The sequence below is a fragment of the Nematostella vectensis genome, chromosome 2, assembly GCF_932526225.1.
Source record: "Nematostella vectensis chromosome 2, jaNemVect1.1, whole genome shotgun sequence".
NCBI classification, from domain to species: Eukaryota; Metazoa; Cnidaria; class Anthozoa; order Actiniaria; family Edwardsiidae; genus Nematostella; species Nematostella vectensis.
Window position 1 is genome coordinate 8730066 of NC_064035.1, and position 14148 is coordinate 8744213.

General features: G+C 40.1%; 3 protein-coding genes across 6 annotated transcripts; all 3 read left to right on the forward strand.

Annotated features, from left to right (window-relative positions):
• The first annotated feature begins 1074 nt into the window (after window positions 1-1074).
• LOC5516778 (glycerol-3-phosphate dehydrogenase 1-like protein) lies at window positions 1075-6709 on the forward strand. The gene is made up of 10 exons (XM_001636769.3): window positions 1075-1284; window positions 2573-2753; window positions 3155-3223; window positions 3300-3371; window positions 4053-4194; window positions 4626-4738; window positions 5064-5104; window positions 5212-5401; window positions 5482-5594; window positions 5990-6709. The coding sequence occupies exons 1-10, from the start codon at window positions 1160-1162 to the stop codon at window positions 6090-6092; spliced, it is 1149 nt and encodes a 382-aa protein (XP_001636819.1). The 5' UTR covers window positions 1075-1159; the 3' UTR covers window positions 6093-6709.
• Window positions 6710-6862: 153 nt separating this feature from the next.
• LOC5516779 (protein FAM124A) lies at window positions 6863-9793 on the forward strand. 4 transcript variants are annotated; one of them, XM_048724155.1, is made up of 3 exons: window positions 6863-7809; window positions 8184-8317; window positions 8781-9793. In XM_048724155.1, the coding sequence occupies exons 2-3, from the start codon at window positions 8312-8314 to the stop codon at window positions 9636-9638; spliced, it is 864 nt and encodes a 287-aa protein (XP_048580112.1). In that variant the 5' UTR covers window positions 6863-7809; window positions 8184-8311; the 3' UTR covers window positions 9639-9793. The 4 variants fall into 4 exon arrangements, with proteins under 4 accessions (XP_048580112.1, XP_001636820.2, XP_032242633.1 ...); XM_001636770.3 differs by having other exon boundaries at window positions 8184-8256; XM_032386742.2 differs by having other exon boundaries at window positions 8187-8256.
• An 894-nt stretch (window positions 9794-10687) lies between these two features.
• On the forward strand, window positions 10688-13559 carry LOC5516780. The gene is made up of 5 exons (XM_032386759.2): window positions 10688-10905; window positions 11373-11557; window positions 12028-12299; window positions 12933-13086; window positions 13291-13559. Exons 1-5 carry the CDS (start codon window positions 10728-10730, stop codon window positions 13528-13530), a joined length of 1029 nt encoding a protein of 342 aa, XP_032242650.1. The 5' UTR covers window positions 10688-10727; the 3' UTR covers window positions 13531-13559.
• Window positions 13560-14148: the final 589 nt, after the last annotated feature.

The window sequence follows — 14148 nt, forward strand, 5'->3', positions numbered from 1 at the left end:
GTTCTGTCGTTTCTGGAGAGAGTTTCTTGTTGTTGAGTAAAAAGACCATAAGGGGAATACATAAGTTTGGCGCGGGAAAAAGTCCATTGTCGTTTTCTCTCCATTTCAATCTCACGGTACACATCGTATAACACGTCCAAAAAATACTCCTCCAGCTAACGATGCACAAATCAGAGCATACAACCCAAGGACAACTAATATCTCCGCCATGATATTATTCACTGATGCAGAAAAACGCTAAATCATTTGACGCAGTCAAGTCAGTCGTAATAAATCCACCACAGGTATCCCGCTCATGTATGCAGTCTTATCAAGAGAGCATAAAATAAGAGAGGGACACTTTGGTATTACCCGCGCGCCATGTCGATTCCGATATCGGCTATTTTTGTAACCACCACCCCACCACTATGCGCGTGAGCATTTTTACTCACCCTATCCCCGCGCTTTGGCATTTACATCTTGTTGTTTGCCGCTATTTTGTGACATCAAACCGAAAAAAACAAACACCCTATTTGCACAAATACCATCGAAAATGTCATTCTAGCATCAAGGATACGGGCAGTTGCAGTTTATTAAGGAGATGTAGTATTTCGAGGATTGCAAGGTTTCCAAAACGAGACTTCATTCAAAATCAAGAGCGGAATACCCCGTGCTTCAATCACCGTTTTTGCTCTATATATTGACCATTTGCCGTCAAAATCGCCAACTTAAAGTAGTTTTATTGCATATTTTCGAAAATCACTACGCAGTACCCTGTGGTTTTTAGTTAATTTCAAAATCTCGGTATAAATAGGGCTGGCTGCCAGACTATAAAAATAGCATGATCCTAGGAAACGCCATGACACTTATATAATGCAGATGATTGCCCCTACTTATGAGCTCCTGATATATGTCTTTATCATACACGCAAAGCAGGCGTAAAAAATCACGCACATACTCGTTTTTGTGCCAGCTTATGTTTTGATAATTGAGGAATATTTGAGATTTATAACATCTGGATATAAGAACTAACTAAAGAATGAGGTTTCTTCCTCATGGACTACCTGTGGAACAACTTGCTGTGTCCCAGACTCCCAAGCATGCCCTCATCCAAGATGGCGCATATGGCGCACCATCCGGCGAGTATAAGTTTGTTGTGTTTTTTTTTAATCAGTTCGCTATGACGGTACGACTCAACACTCGGTTGCTATTAAGACTAGTTGCCACCACCCAATGTTTTACCAAACGTGCACTTTGCGTCGATTCCAAAGCAAGAAAAGTTACAGTCCTTGGATCAGGGAATTGGTATGTGCCGGCGGGGAAGGCCTTGTACGGAATTCCGATCTAACTAAACCTCGTGTCTATGTTATCTCTTGTTAGCTGGAGCTTCTTGCTTAAGTACATGTGAAATAATTTATTACTTTGTGGTTTTTCTCATAAAATTGATGTTAATATTATCTTTATTTAATTTTTGGCAGACTACATTTTAAGTAAGTGTCCAATGCCTATAGCTTGAAACTCAATTTCCCGGTACCCGACGTAACTCACTGATATAAAAATCGATCATCAAAAGGCGATCGATGATTTTGATGATAATTGATATTAATTTACTAAATGTTTTTTTTTTATACTTGCTCAAATTTTTCCCCGTTATCAATTATTATTAAATTGATTCAGCGCATTACAGCCATAAATTACTTATCTATTCATCTATTCAATTTAATTGACTTATTGTCAATTGTTATCAATTAGATTACTTATCAATTTCTATCAAATAGAATGTTAAATGTTAATTGTTATCAATTTATATTAATTAATATCAATTTTTACCAATTAACTCACCCAAATTTTGATTATCAATTTTTATCAACTTTTTAAAATTGATTGATAATCATTTAGTAAATTGATATAAATTAAAATTAAATGATGCAAATTATCAATTTTATCAATTAGTCATGTCCCATAGCACCAACCCTTTAAGATCCTCTTAGGCACTCTTTCCATGAAAACACATAGCCAGGATTTGCTGCGAGGAGTGGAGAATAAGTAAAGACCCATTTTTGTTGGATGAAAGGGAAGGGGGGGTTTCCTGAGCACTCTCTTGGTCACCTCAAGATGAAGCTGACCTCTGTCTTCTCTTAAACACTCCACCAAACTCTCTGCATTTAAGAACTAGCAATCTGTCTACAATAATGAGAAACTAGCAGCTACCTTAATGAATATATTCCCATTTAACGTTTTTTTTTCTAATTATAATTCAAATGCTTTATATGTATATATGTATATATGTATTTTGCCATCATTTGATTTAATATTATCCATGTATGGGAAAATTATTAATTGGGGCCTAGACCTTTTTTCCTGTCAACAGTTTTTTTTTTCATTTTTCTTTTTTAAATTTTAAATTTGTGTATGATAATGTTATAGAACATGATTTATTATTATTTATTGTTGCAAATTTAAATAATATAAGCTAAACCAATGGATTCCTTGAGGGGCAAAGAGATTGGTCAATTGTTATTACTTTTCAAAAAAAAACCCAACTGTCTTATCTGTCACTGGATGTCACCTAAAATCCTTGCTGTGGTTCCAGGGGGACTGCAATTGCTCGTATTATTGGAGACAATGTGAGAAAGAAGCCTCATTTGTTCCACAACAAAGTCCAGATGTATGTGTACGATTCCTTGATCAATGGAAGAAAGCTCTCTGAAATAATCAACACAGAGCATGAGAATGTGAAAGACTTACCAGGTTTTAAAATCCCTCCTAATGTGGTGAGTTACTTAGTATCAATATGGTAAAACTACAAAATGCATATTACTTTAGCACTATTATCATCACTTTCAAAGTCTTTTTACCTCTTAAATACTTCGATACTGGTTGCATTGTGAAATGAATGTGCCTAGGAAGGAATGGCTAAAATTATGCACTTTGCACTTTGCCTCAATAAACTGTTTTCAATAAACCCATTTTGTTTTGCATATTAACCATGGTAACAGGAAGCTGTGTAGTGGTATATGATGGTTATCCCGTCTTCCATACACTCTTTGGGCAACACTATATTATTTGGAGAATAACTGCTGATATTTTCAGAAAAAAGTATACAATTTACTTTACCTTAATCAGACTGAGAATCATCACTTATTTAGAGTTGACATTTGTTTGTTTTTTCCAGATTGCTAACCCAAATGCTGCTAATTCTGTTGAAGATGCAGATATTCTGGTTTTTAATATGCCACCAATGGTAACTTTTGTCTATATTTATTTATTTTTTCCTAACTTCAAAGCACCTGACAGACCTACTGTATGTTTATTTACAGTTTCTAGATTCTGTCTGTCAGAAGATCAAAAGCAGTATCAAGCCTGATGTGCTTGCTATCTCTTTGATTAAGGTAAAGAATAATTTCAAATACTGTGTAAATTAAGTTGAAAACTGTTGTCCTCAATTATCAGGATCTTAATTGAACTTATATTTAAGACTGTATGTTGGTAATTTCCAGGGGCTGGGGGAACTCAGTGCCAATTTGGGTATAGGGGTGCTACAAAGGGTCTGTTACCCTGACCCTGTTTAGGACAAAAAAAATCAATTTGCATACCATGTTTACGACAAATGATCATGGAAAATCTGAATATGCTCCAAACATCTGAAGTCTTGTGATAATAAGAATTGATGAAATTCTACTTGATAATTGATGTGAAATCAAGGTGATGAACCAGGTTCAGGACAAGAGGCATTAAATATTTACCCTGTTTAGGATAAAAAGCTTTAAATATACAGTAAATACCCGCATATAAAAACCTAGAATTTAAGAACCTGCTTGCCTAAATTAACAAGATAGGACCTTATTTATAAGAACCTTTTTAGCCTAAAATTTGATACAGGTTATTTTTAATGTTAAGTAATGTTGAGTATAATGGTCATGATTCAGCATGTCAGCATAGAGCCCTTCGCATCATACTCCCTGGCTTGAGTTATCAGGTTGCTCTGGAAGTAACTCGCCTACAGAAGATTGCTGTTTTATCAAAGGAACCCCCTTAGAACTTGTTGTTGGTATAGACTTCTTGTCTTTCAGGGTTTGGATCACAGAAAGAAAGGCCTTCATCTGGTGTCAAATCAAATCAAGGAGAGTCTTGGTCTTCAGCATGTCAGTGTCATGATGGGAGCTAATCTTGCTGATGAGGTTGCCAAAGGGTTTTTCTCAGAAACAACTATAGGTATTATGCAGTGCAAATTGTTGCATATAGTAGCCTTTTATACTAAAACACAAAGCTTTAATTATTATCATCTTTCTTATCAATATAGTCATTATCACTGTCATGAAAACAAACAAGAATATAATAATAACTATCCAAATTATTACAAGGTGCTTAGCTAGGTGCACCCCCCTAGACCAAATTGATATTTTCTTATCCAAGAATACTCAAATCGTTTTTTATAGGATATCTAGGCAGGGGGCTCAACTATCAGCAAATTCTGGCCACATGTCAACAAGGAATGTGTATCATAATAACTATCATGGTCAATATTAACATTAATAATCAGCATGATCAGTATCGTTATCTAATATTATCGCTATAATTTTAAATTATAATTTCTAATTTCTACGACTTCAATACTTTCCAACTACAACATGATATACTTGCAGGTTCAAGGCTAGAGGAACATGGATATATCTTCAAAGAGCTTCTCAACCAGCCATATTTCAAAGTAAATGTTGTCAAAGATGTTGAGACTGTAGAATTCTGTGGGGCAGTCAAGGTGAGGAAAACTCGTGCAAGAACTCTTGCTATGTAAAATTGGCATACCATGCAGGCCAGTACCCAGGATTAGCCCGGGGGTTGGAAGTCATAGGTATCATCTGGAAAAAAAACATAATATTTGAAGATTCCTTAATAAGAAATGACCAACTTTTTGCCTGTCAAGGGGGGGGGGGGTGGAGGGCAGTATGCACCCTGTGCATTCGCCTGTGTATGTGCCTTCTATGCCAATTGGAAAGAGCTGTAAAAATAAATTATGAAATGCTTCTGCCCTACATCCCTGCATTGAATTGTTGTCTTACAATTTTATAAACTTGACTTTTCAGAATATAATTGCAATGGGAGCTGGTATCATTGATGGCCTAGGGTGAGCAAGACAGTTGCTTTGTCAAATTTTTGTCAAAGTGAAAAATATGGATTGAATTTCATTTTCAAAGAAATAATTGCAATTGTTTTTTTATAACTCTTCCACAGATATGGCAATAATACAAAGGCTGCGATCATTAGGACTGGTCTAGAAGAGGCTTATGAGTTTTCTCGTGCCTTCCTAAATGAGTCAAACATGGCAACATTTTTTGAGTCATGTGGCTTTGCTGATTTCATTGTTACCTGTTATGGTGGCAAGCACAGACTGGCTGGAGAGTCATTTGTTAAAATGAACAAGGTGAGAGTCTCTCTTCCAGTCTTTCTTAATTATTTTTTAGTATACCCTCCTCAATGATTATTTCATCTCTTTTACCCTAGCCATTCAGTGAGCTACAGGACGTTGTTCCTGAGCTCAAGTTCCGCAGGCTTCCTGGGCCAGACTCTCTTGAAGCAGTGTACCACTTGGTCCGACAGGAGCAGATAGAGGACAAGTGAGTGATTCTTAGTGAACCCTGTAACAACTATGTAATGGTGACAGTTTAGGTAGTGATGGAGGTGGTGATGATGGCTATAAAAATATCAGTGGAGTCTTGAAGCTGATGGAACCAGTGGTAGTATTGATGATGGTGATGGCGGTGGTGATGATGGCTATAATGTTATCGGTGGTGTCTTGAAGCTGATGGTACCAGTGGTAGTATTAATAATTGTGATTGTTGTGGCGAGGCAGGTGATTATAGTTATGGATGATGGGCGCGATGAAGATGATTAATGATGTTATAAGTGTCAATGGCAATGATGACGATTTTCTACTGACGATGATGATGGTGGTCGCGTTGATAACGTCGGGTGGTAATTAACAAGCTGTTGTTTTTGTTGGTCTCTTTAGGTTCCCATTAGTAACATCTCTGTACAAGGTTTGTTTTGAGGCACACCATCCTACCGAGTTGATCGCTGCTTTGAAACGACACGAAGAGTTTCCTGTGTTGTGACCCAATGACTAGCTCTCCTGCGTGAAGACTTCTTTTCTTGACCTTCTATGACTGTCTGTTCTACATAAAGAGTTCCCTTCGCTGTGATACGATGACTGGCTCTCCTGCGTGAAGACTTCTTTTCTTGACATTCAATGACTGTCTGTTCTACACGCGAGATGTCTTAGCTGATATTCGATGACTATCTGTTCTACGTGAGGAGATGCTTTTGCTGGCATTCGAATACTGTCTGCCCTTCATACATAAAGAGTTGCCTTTGCTGGCATTCGATAACCACTGTCTACGTGAAGAGTTCCCTCACAATCGATGACTGTCTGTTTTACATGACTCATGTAAAACAGAAAAGAAAAGAATTCAATTTGTTGTGATTCAATGACTGTCTGTTCTACATCCATCACTGTTACACTCAAGTATTTATCTGGGTGAGGGGATGAGAAGTTCGCATTTGCTTTGAAAAAGCAGTCTGGTAAGAAGAAGTTATTTATTTAATGGCAAGGAGCTTTTTGTTAAGGCTCAAAGAAAGAGAAATAGGGAAATTAACTGATGTCCACATTATATAGCATGTATTATGGCTGATAATGAAGTGACTAGGAGCGAATAAAAAGTTGTTAAACATCTGATGTGTTGGGATGAAAAGATCGCTAGTATCTAAACAATAGATAATATAAATTGAAAATAGTTCATAATTATAATGATAATGATTAGTTATTGTTGCTAAAGCTAGCCTACTTTCTCTGGCCCTAACATGGATTAAACGTTTTATCAGTCTATAAAATTAATAGCATAACAAAACCTTGTATTTAATCCTCGTATGTCTCTTACAATTTCGGGTATTTAGTGGTTATCTCTTACTTTTTGTTGTTTGAGTCACCATCGACAAGAAATAGTTGTCAGATTTATTTGTTGTTATTATCCTTATGCAGTTTTAAATAACAATCCGGCAACTAACACTAGACTGAAAACTTTTTTTATTACGCTTGAAATGTTATAATTAAATAGTTAGTTATAATTAAAATAGTTTGAGATAGATATAATCGTGCGGCTTTCGAAAAGTTCAAAGTAATCCCGCACAGGTCACCCGTCCCATAACAATGCACGACTGTTTTCAATGGCTTTTTAGACAGCTATGGGTTTATTATGACATAGAAGTATCTCGCGATGGTGAGGTGAAATGTACGTGTGAGAAGCCTTTCCATGTGACGGAAGTTAGTCCTGACGTCCTTCTGACACGACCTGCTCACTTCCTGCTGTGCTTTGAACAGAGTCCCGCTCATTTGAATTCCGTTCGATCGCCGACTGCTGCTCAAACGCACACGTCAATCTCTATGTAAACAAGAATCCAGCTTCCCATAGCCTCTTCAAACACTCCATGTTTTTAATTTGAAGTTTATGTAACTTTACCAAGCTTTAATGACAAGCGTTGAAGTTAAAAAGGAAACGACCGAAGAGGTCCTCTTTGGCGCAGTTTTGTCCAATTTTACGTGACTCGCGACAGACGATATAATACAAAACAAGTTAGCGCCTTCTTAGACAGTATATTTTCACAGGCGTGTTGCTAAATCTTAATAGTAGACTGAATTCGTGCATAACTTTGAAGTGTACGCGAACATGAACAAGTCCCTTTTGTCTTGGAACAATCTTTAGCAAGTCATCAAGAGTGGTTGAAAGAGTAAAACTTTCATAAACTTCGCTGCTCAACCGAGTGAAGTCTGAAAAGGTAAGAAACTATGCCACCGAAAATTCCCAACCGAGATTAATTGTTCTATTGCTATGTAGCATCGCTTGTATTTGACTTTGTATAACACGATTTTACCTGTTCTGATCCGCCAACTAGTCTTTACTGTAGTAGAGTGACAACACATCAGAAAACCACTGATTTAATCCATGGTTCATATATTTGTTGGCTTTCTATACATTTATACCTTAGTTTAATGAGCGTGTAATAGGTGATCAAAAAGGAGTTACGCCAAAACGCGCGATGTTATTTATTGACTCATCATCAAAATAAGCGGTGGATTGGCGTCGCGGGGGGTATCGGCACACACACCCGTAAATCCCTATGGCTTCACCCCTCTTTTGTTTCTGCCCTAGAAGTGCCCCGTCTTATTCTAGGAGTGTGCTGATGATGCCTGCTATAGATTTCTCACAAATGACGTCAGCCGAGGTGAGGACCCAGCCACTTGAACTTGTCCTATCACCAGATCACTGGTTGTCGTGTGATGTTTGTATGTCCAGTCGACTTTCCGGTCGACTTTCCATTTTGTTCCGTAAAAGCACGTTGCAAACGACTAGAATAGCATTTATTCTTTTTTTTTTTTTTTTTTAAAAAAAAATGAGCCTTTTGTAGTGCCAGAGGGTACCAGAAATTCTAGGAAAGTTAGAGGAATAATTTCTCCCCTTTTACACGTTGCTTTAGAAGTGCAGTAACGCCTTGAAGGGCTACAGGGCCCGTCCCCCCTTTAAATTATAGGGAAATGACCAGTAGGGGCGTGGCTGTGCCCCAGTTTTCTTTTTGTCCCTTCTTGTATCGTCGATGCCCGTTAAGACCCCGTTTAGCCTTCTTTTTGTGATGGATGTCTTTGATCTCCTAGGAAGTCATGGTATAATTGTCTTGGAAAACAAATGGAGTAGTCGTTAAATAAAAACACTAACATTACTAACAAGCGCGGTTCACTTTCTTCCCCCTAGACGTCCCTTCCGTGGTATGAAACGACAACGGTACTTGAAAGCAGCTCTCACGAGAGCCCCAATCAAGAAACGGGCCTCTGTTCCTGCACCCTGCGCATCAAGGTTCCAGACGCACTGCGCGTGCGCGAGCTGTACAGCCCACTGCTCCAGTGGATTGACCCAATGTTTCAACTTATCCACGTGGACGAAGGAGGGCGCGAAAACGACAAAAAACGTCATAACAGACATCGCGACTCGGCAGACAGCTGTGAGCCCACCATGGGTGTTCGCACGCAATCTCTAAGTGTGATTCTTTTTTTGAGGAATGACGGACAGAGTCAACCGACGGCGGATTCTGCTACGGACTACCTCAGCACGCCGCCATGGCAATTCCACCACAAGATTGAGTTGACTAGTCGGGCTAATTTACGAGTCGTAGCGAGACAAGTATTCTTTGCGAGCTCTCCGGGCTACGAGTTACCCTTATGGAGTGTATGCCCTATTCACTGCGGTAAAGAACAGCTCAGATTTAATATCTTTGTTAATGACTTCACGGGTATGAAAGCGTTTTACAGTGCGCTGGTTGGCGCTGATCCTTCGGCCAGCAAGCCAGGGTTTTGCGTATTTCAGCTGTACTCCCAACCAGGCCTCGAGATACAGTTGTCACTCAAACACTCGCCTTGTCTGATTCCTCAGCTTACTGAGGCTGCCACGTTGAGCTTCGTAGTAAATAACATTAGCGAACTACGTAAGGTGTTGCCTAATAAGGTGACTAAACACGTTACTGGCACGTGGAGAACACGTGACACTGATGGGAACGAGGTACTCTTATTGTGTGACTCGTCCCGCAATGGTACTAGACTACCGCAAATTGTGTAGAGCCAAAGCTCACTCGCAAGGGCTTGACAAAAATGCTAATCACCAGGCCATAGCATGGGGTGGGGCACTGGAGGTATCTGCCCCCCCCCCCAATATTTTCAAACATTGGGGCTGTGCCATAATATTTTCTTAATATTTATGTTTTGTGCCCCTCCCCCCCCCCAATATTTTCAAACATTGGGGCTGTGCCATAATATTTTCTTAATATTTATGTTTTGTGCCCCTACCCCCCTCCCAATATTTTCAAACATTGGGGATGTGCCCTAATATTTTCTTAATGTTTATGTTTTGTGCCCCTACCCCCCCCCCCCCCCCCCCATCTTACGTGGCCTGCTACGGCTCTGAATCAACAGCAAGTCACCCAGTTTCCCATCAAAGGGAATTTCCGTTTCCTATTATCAAAACCTTAATATCAAGCAGCAAAAGCAGAGACCTCTCTTTGCTTTAAAGCTGATGACTGGCTTGCGTTTGAACACCATCTCTCTTATTTCCTTGTATTTGTAGATACAGTGCCTATAGCTGTCGGGTAGCTACGATGCCCCTGTGGACGTCAGTAATCTTTACTTTAATATAGAGGACAAAGAACCCCTCACAATAAAGAAAATACTTTATTTGATTTGGATCAGTTACTCGATGTACTTAGCTGCTTTAAAATTCCCCCATCACGAAAAGGACGTCACGAGAAATTAAACCTTGCTCAATAAAATGTGTCGATTAGCAGGTGAAGCAACAGTGCTGTGTTTACTTCCCTGCAATGTCTTCCTTTTCTTCATTTCTTTTTTGAATCTCGGTTAGTGTAATACTTTCAGGCGGGGGGACGGGGGAGTAATTTTGTGGCATACTGTTGGTCAGGTATCAAATGGACAAGCCTATATTTTTTGTTACAATCTTATAAGGTGGATAACAATAAGAGGTGATCAAATCTGAAGTTCGCTCATCTGCACTTCACCGCACTTATCTCTCTGAGGCTTCCCTCTCCTGAGGCAATCTTCCCCACCCCTCCCCCCACCGTCCTACAGCAAACAACAGGTTGTATAAAAAGACAGCCAACCTCATGAGGGTGATTATCGAGACGGTACCTTACGCGCGATGTCTCTTCCTTGGATGTTCTTGGTCACGTTTTCGTGTTTGTATCAAGTTGGATCTAGTCTAACGTGCAACGGAAGGGCTGCGTTTTGTGATCTCACTCTAAACCAGGCCACATTCGCAGGCACTCACAACTCCGCTTCTGGTTTTGATGGCTTTCTGCATTATCATACCCCGTTAGGTGCGTACTTGTGAACTGCTCGTGTGGAAATATAACGATGTAGTGGGAATTTTAAAATTACAGAACCTGTCAATGTAAAAAAAAAATATCTAAAAAAAATATTTCTGTCTTCTTCTAATTCCTGAAAAAAATCTATAATTCATGGAACTTTTCATCAATGCCCAAAATACAAAAAATAGGCTTATCAATAAAATTTCCTCTGTAATAACATGCTATAGCATATTCATTTTTAGCTCCTTTTAAATTTTTGGGCTTGATTTGTATCACTTAACTCACCATTCGCTGATAGCTGAGAGCGTTTTCCTAAACACAGCGTTTTTTGTGAAACATATCTTACCAGAGTATTCTCTCGTTACCAGGCCCTATATCCTATCAGAGTACCCTCTCGTTACCAGGCCCCATATCATATCAGAGTACTCTCTCGTTACCAGGCCCCATATCCTATCAGAATACTCTCTCGTTACCAGGCCCCATCGTGGCGCTGAGCTGCTTCTACCGTAATCAGCACAGGAGCATCACGGGACAGCTAGACGACGGTATTCGATACTTGGACATTGACACGTGTTGGGAAGACTCCAGTCGGTACACCAAGGGTGCATGGGCGTGTCACGAGGGGGCTTACGCAGGGCCGGTGTACAAGATACTAAACCAGGTACTGTGTGTAAGGGGTCATCGGAAATTAAACATCGGGGCAACAAGAAAACAGCAATGAACAGGGCTGACGCACGCCTGTGGTTGTGAAAATAACTATTGCACCACCATCGCATATAATGATAACCAGCAACAGCATCATGGACATCATAAACTACAACTCGAGTTCACAATAAGAAATAAAAATTTTAGAGCTATTCTGTTTAGAATGGAAAAAGAAAATCAATTTAACATACTGAAATATAACTTCCAGTTTGGTAAGATGTTCCAGGGGCGTAGCCAGGGATTGGCCTAGCCCCCCCCTTTTAAGCATCCAAAAATACAGTAAATGTATGAGACATTATCTAAATGCAGGAGAAAATGCCTTGAAGTCCCTTTTAGGCCCCCTCCTCTTGTAAATCATGGTAACGCCGCTGTGCTCGACTTATTTCAATGGTTCGGTTTTCGGGGTAATCACGCTTAGTGTTGCAGGTGGACGCATGGATGCGAATACATCGTAACGAGGTCGTCGTCATTAATTTTAATCGCGACACCGTAACCGAGGACGCGGAAAAGACTGGGCAACACATCACCAAGCTCATAGAGGAACGGTGGGGTGTGACTGCTGAACGACAAACGCGCAAGGAGCTAATGGTGAACGACTATCGGCGCCGAAACTGGCACTGGCCGACACTGGGGGAGGCTGTCATGAGCAATCAAAGAATTTTTGTGTTCATGACCAGCAAGCTGATTCATCATAGAGGGTATAGTCGTGATTAATTTGTTGAGGTTGACTAATGGTGATGGTTGATGATTAATGTTTATTGAAAAAAAGCTAGCTCAAATGAAAGAGAATTGAGTGCAGGAGAGGGCAACAGGAAGAGATACCTAACATGATCTATCCCCTTTAACCTCCCACTCAAAATATTGGCTATGGGCCTCAGGCCCAACTTCTGATATTGATGTGTTGGATTGTTGTACATTGATAATATGCTACCTATCTTATATAACAGGTACAGTTATTTTCATTATTGAAAATGCTAGAGATGCTGGTGGTGCTGGATTAGCAGTTACGAGATGATATTGTGATATGGGTGGGCCAACTAGAAAATGAACATTAAATAATACAAAAAATGTACCAGAAACTCATTAACCAGCCAACCCACCCTCTCTGAATCCGCCCTTGTGATGACGATTATGATAAAAAAAAAATGCCAATATGATGGTGATGGCGATGGGGTAGATGATGATAGTGATGTTAATGAGACGATGATCATAACCGAATAGCCTTAGCAGGCCTTATAATTTCTAAAAAATATTGGGGGAGGGACGTGCCCCCAGTGCCCCACCCCCTGCTACGGCCCTTAATCATTGGGTTGACAATGTCCCTTTGCCAGGCATGAACTGTACTACAGTCATCGCTGGATCAATCCTAGTGGGACCATCGGGATGTCCTGGAAGAGCTACGGACTGATCGAGTCCAAAGGCTGCAGCAAGCTGGTTGAATACATCCGAGAGAAATGTGACCAAAGCTATTCAGATTTTATGCAGGTAGAAATGACCTTGTATTATTATGGGTGGGTCAAAGAATTTAGACAAGGGAGGGGGGGTTAGATTAAGTCTCCATGACGAGGGGGAAGGGAGACATGAGGGGGACACAAGAAATTCCTAATCAATAAATAAAATGGCTCACACACAATTTGTGGGAGAAAGTGATAAGAGGTAGAATTTTGACCTCCTGTCTTTTTTACTTAGATTGACTTGATATTGACGTGGGGTCTGTGTGTTGATGATATGGCGTATTTCTGCAATCGGTACACCGAACAAATCACCCAGGAATGCGCCGAGCGACGTGCGAAAACTAACCGAATGACGGCGAACTTCATTTTGGTCGATTATCAGTCGGAAATCTCGGGAAGTAATCGAGTTGGCCAAGTCGCACTTCGGCAGAACATACGAAATGTGAAAAGTTTTCTTGGGAAAGATATCTCTTAGAATGGTTAATAAACAGGGTTTAACCTGAACTGCGTTTGTTACCTTGTGTTATGAAGTGTAGGCGAAGTTTTCGCTAATATGCGAAGCCATATTCATAGATATGATGTGATTTATCACTAATTTGGCCAATTGGGCGATCATTCGATAAGAAATGACCCACTTTTTGGCTCTTCCAGAGCGAGCCCTTGGTTTAAAGTACACAACAAATTTGCCTTATTCGACAAATTTAAGTAATCAGCATACAGTTTCTTGGAGATATACCCCTACAACAGGCTACAACAAGCTCTCTGATTCAGGACACTCCCTGAACCCTAACCCTAAGCCATTAATTATTAACAAGAGAAATACAAGTTTTCGTAACAAGCCCAGACGCGTACACAGGGGGGGGGGGGGGGGGGGGAAGCAGGGTGCGTGCATACCTCCCCCCTTGGCGGCTAAAAAGTGGGTCATTTTTTATTAAGAAATCTTCAAATAGTACGCTTTTTCCAAATGATATCTATACCCGCGCATCCATATCAATATTTGGGTGACCTTCATACGCACTCGGCCGACCTCTTGGAGGCCTGGGTCTAAGGGCTTTTCAAGATCAGTGAGAAAAAGATTTGACCAAGCGATCAA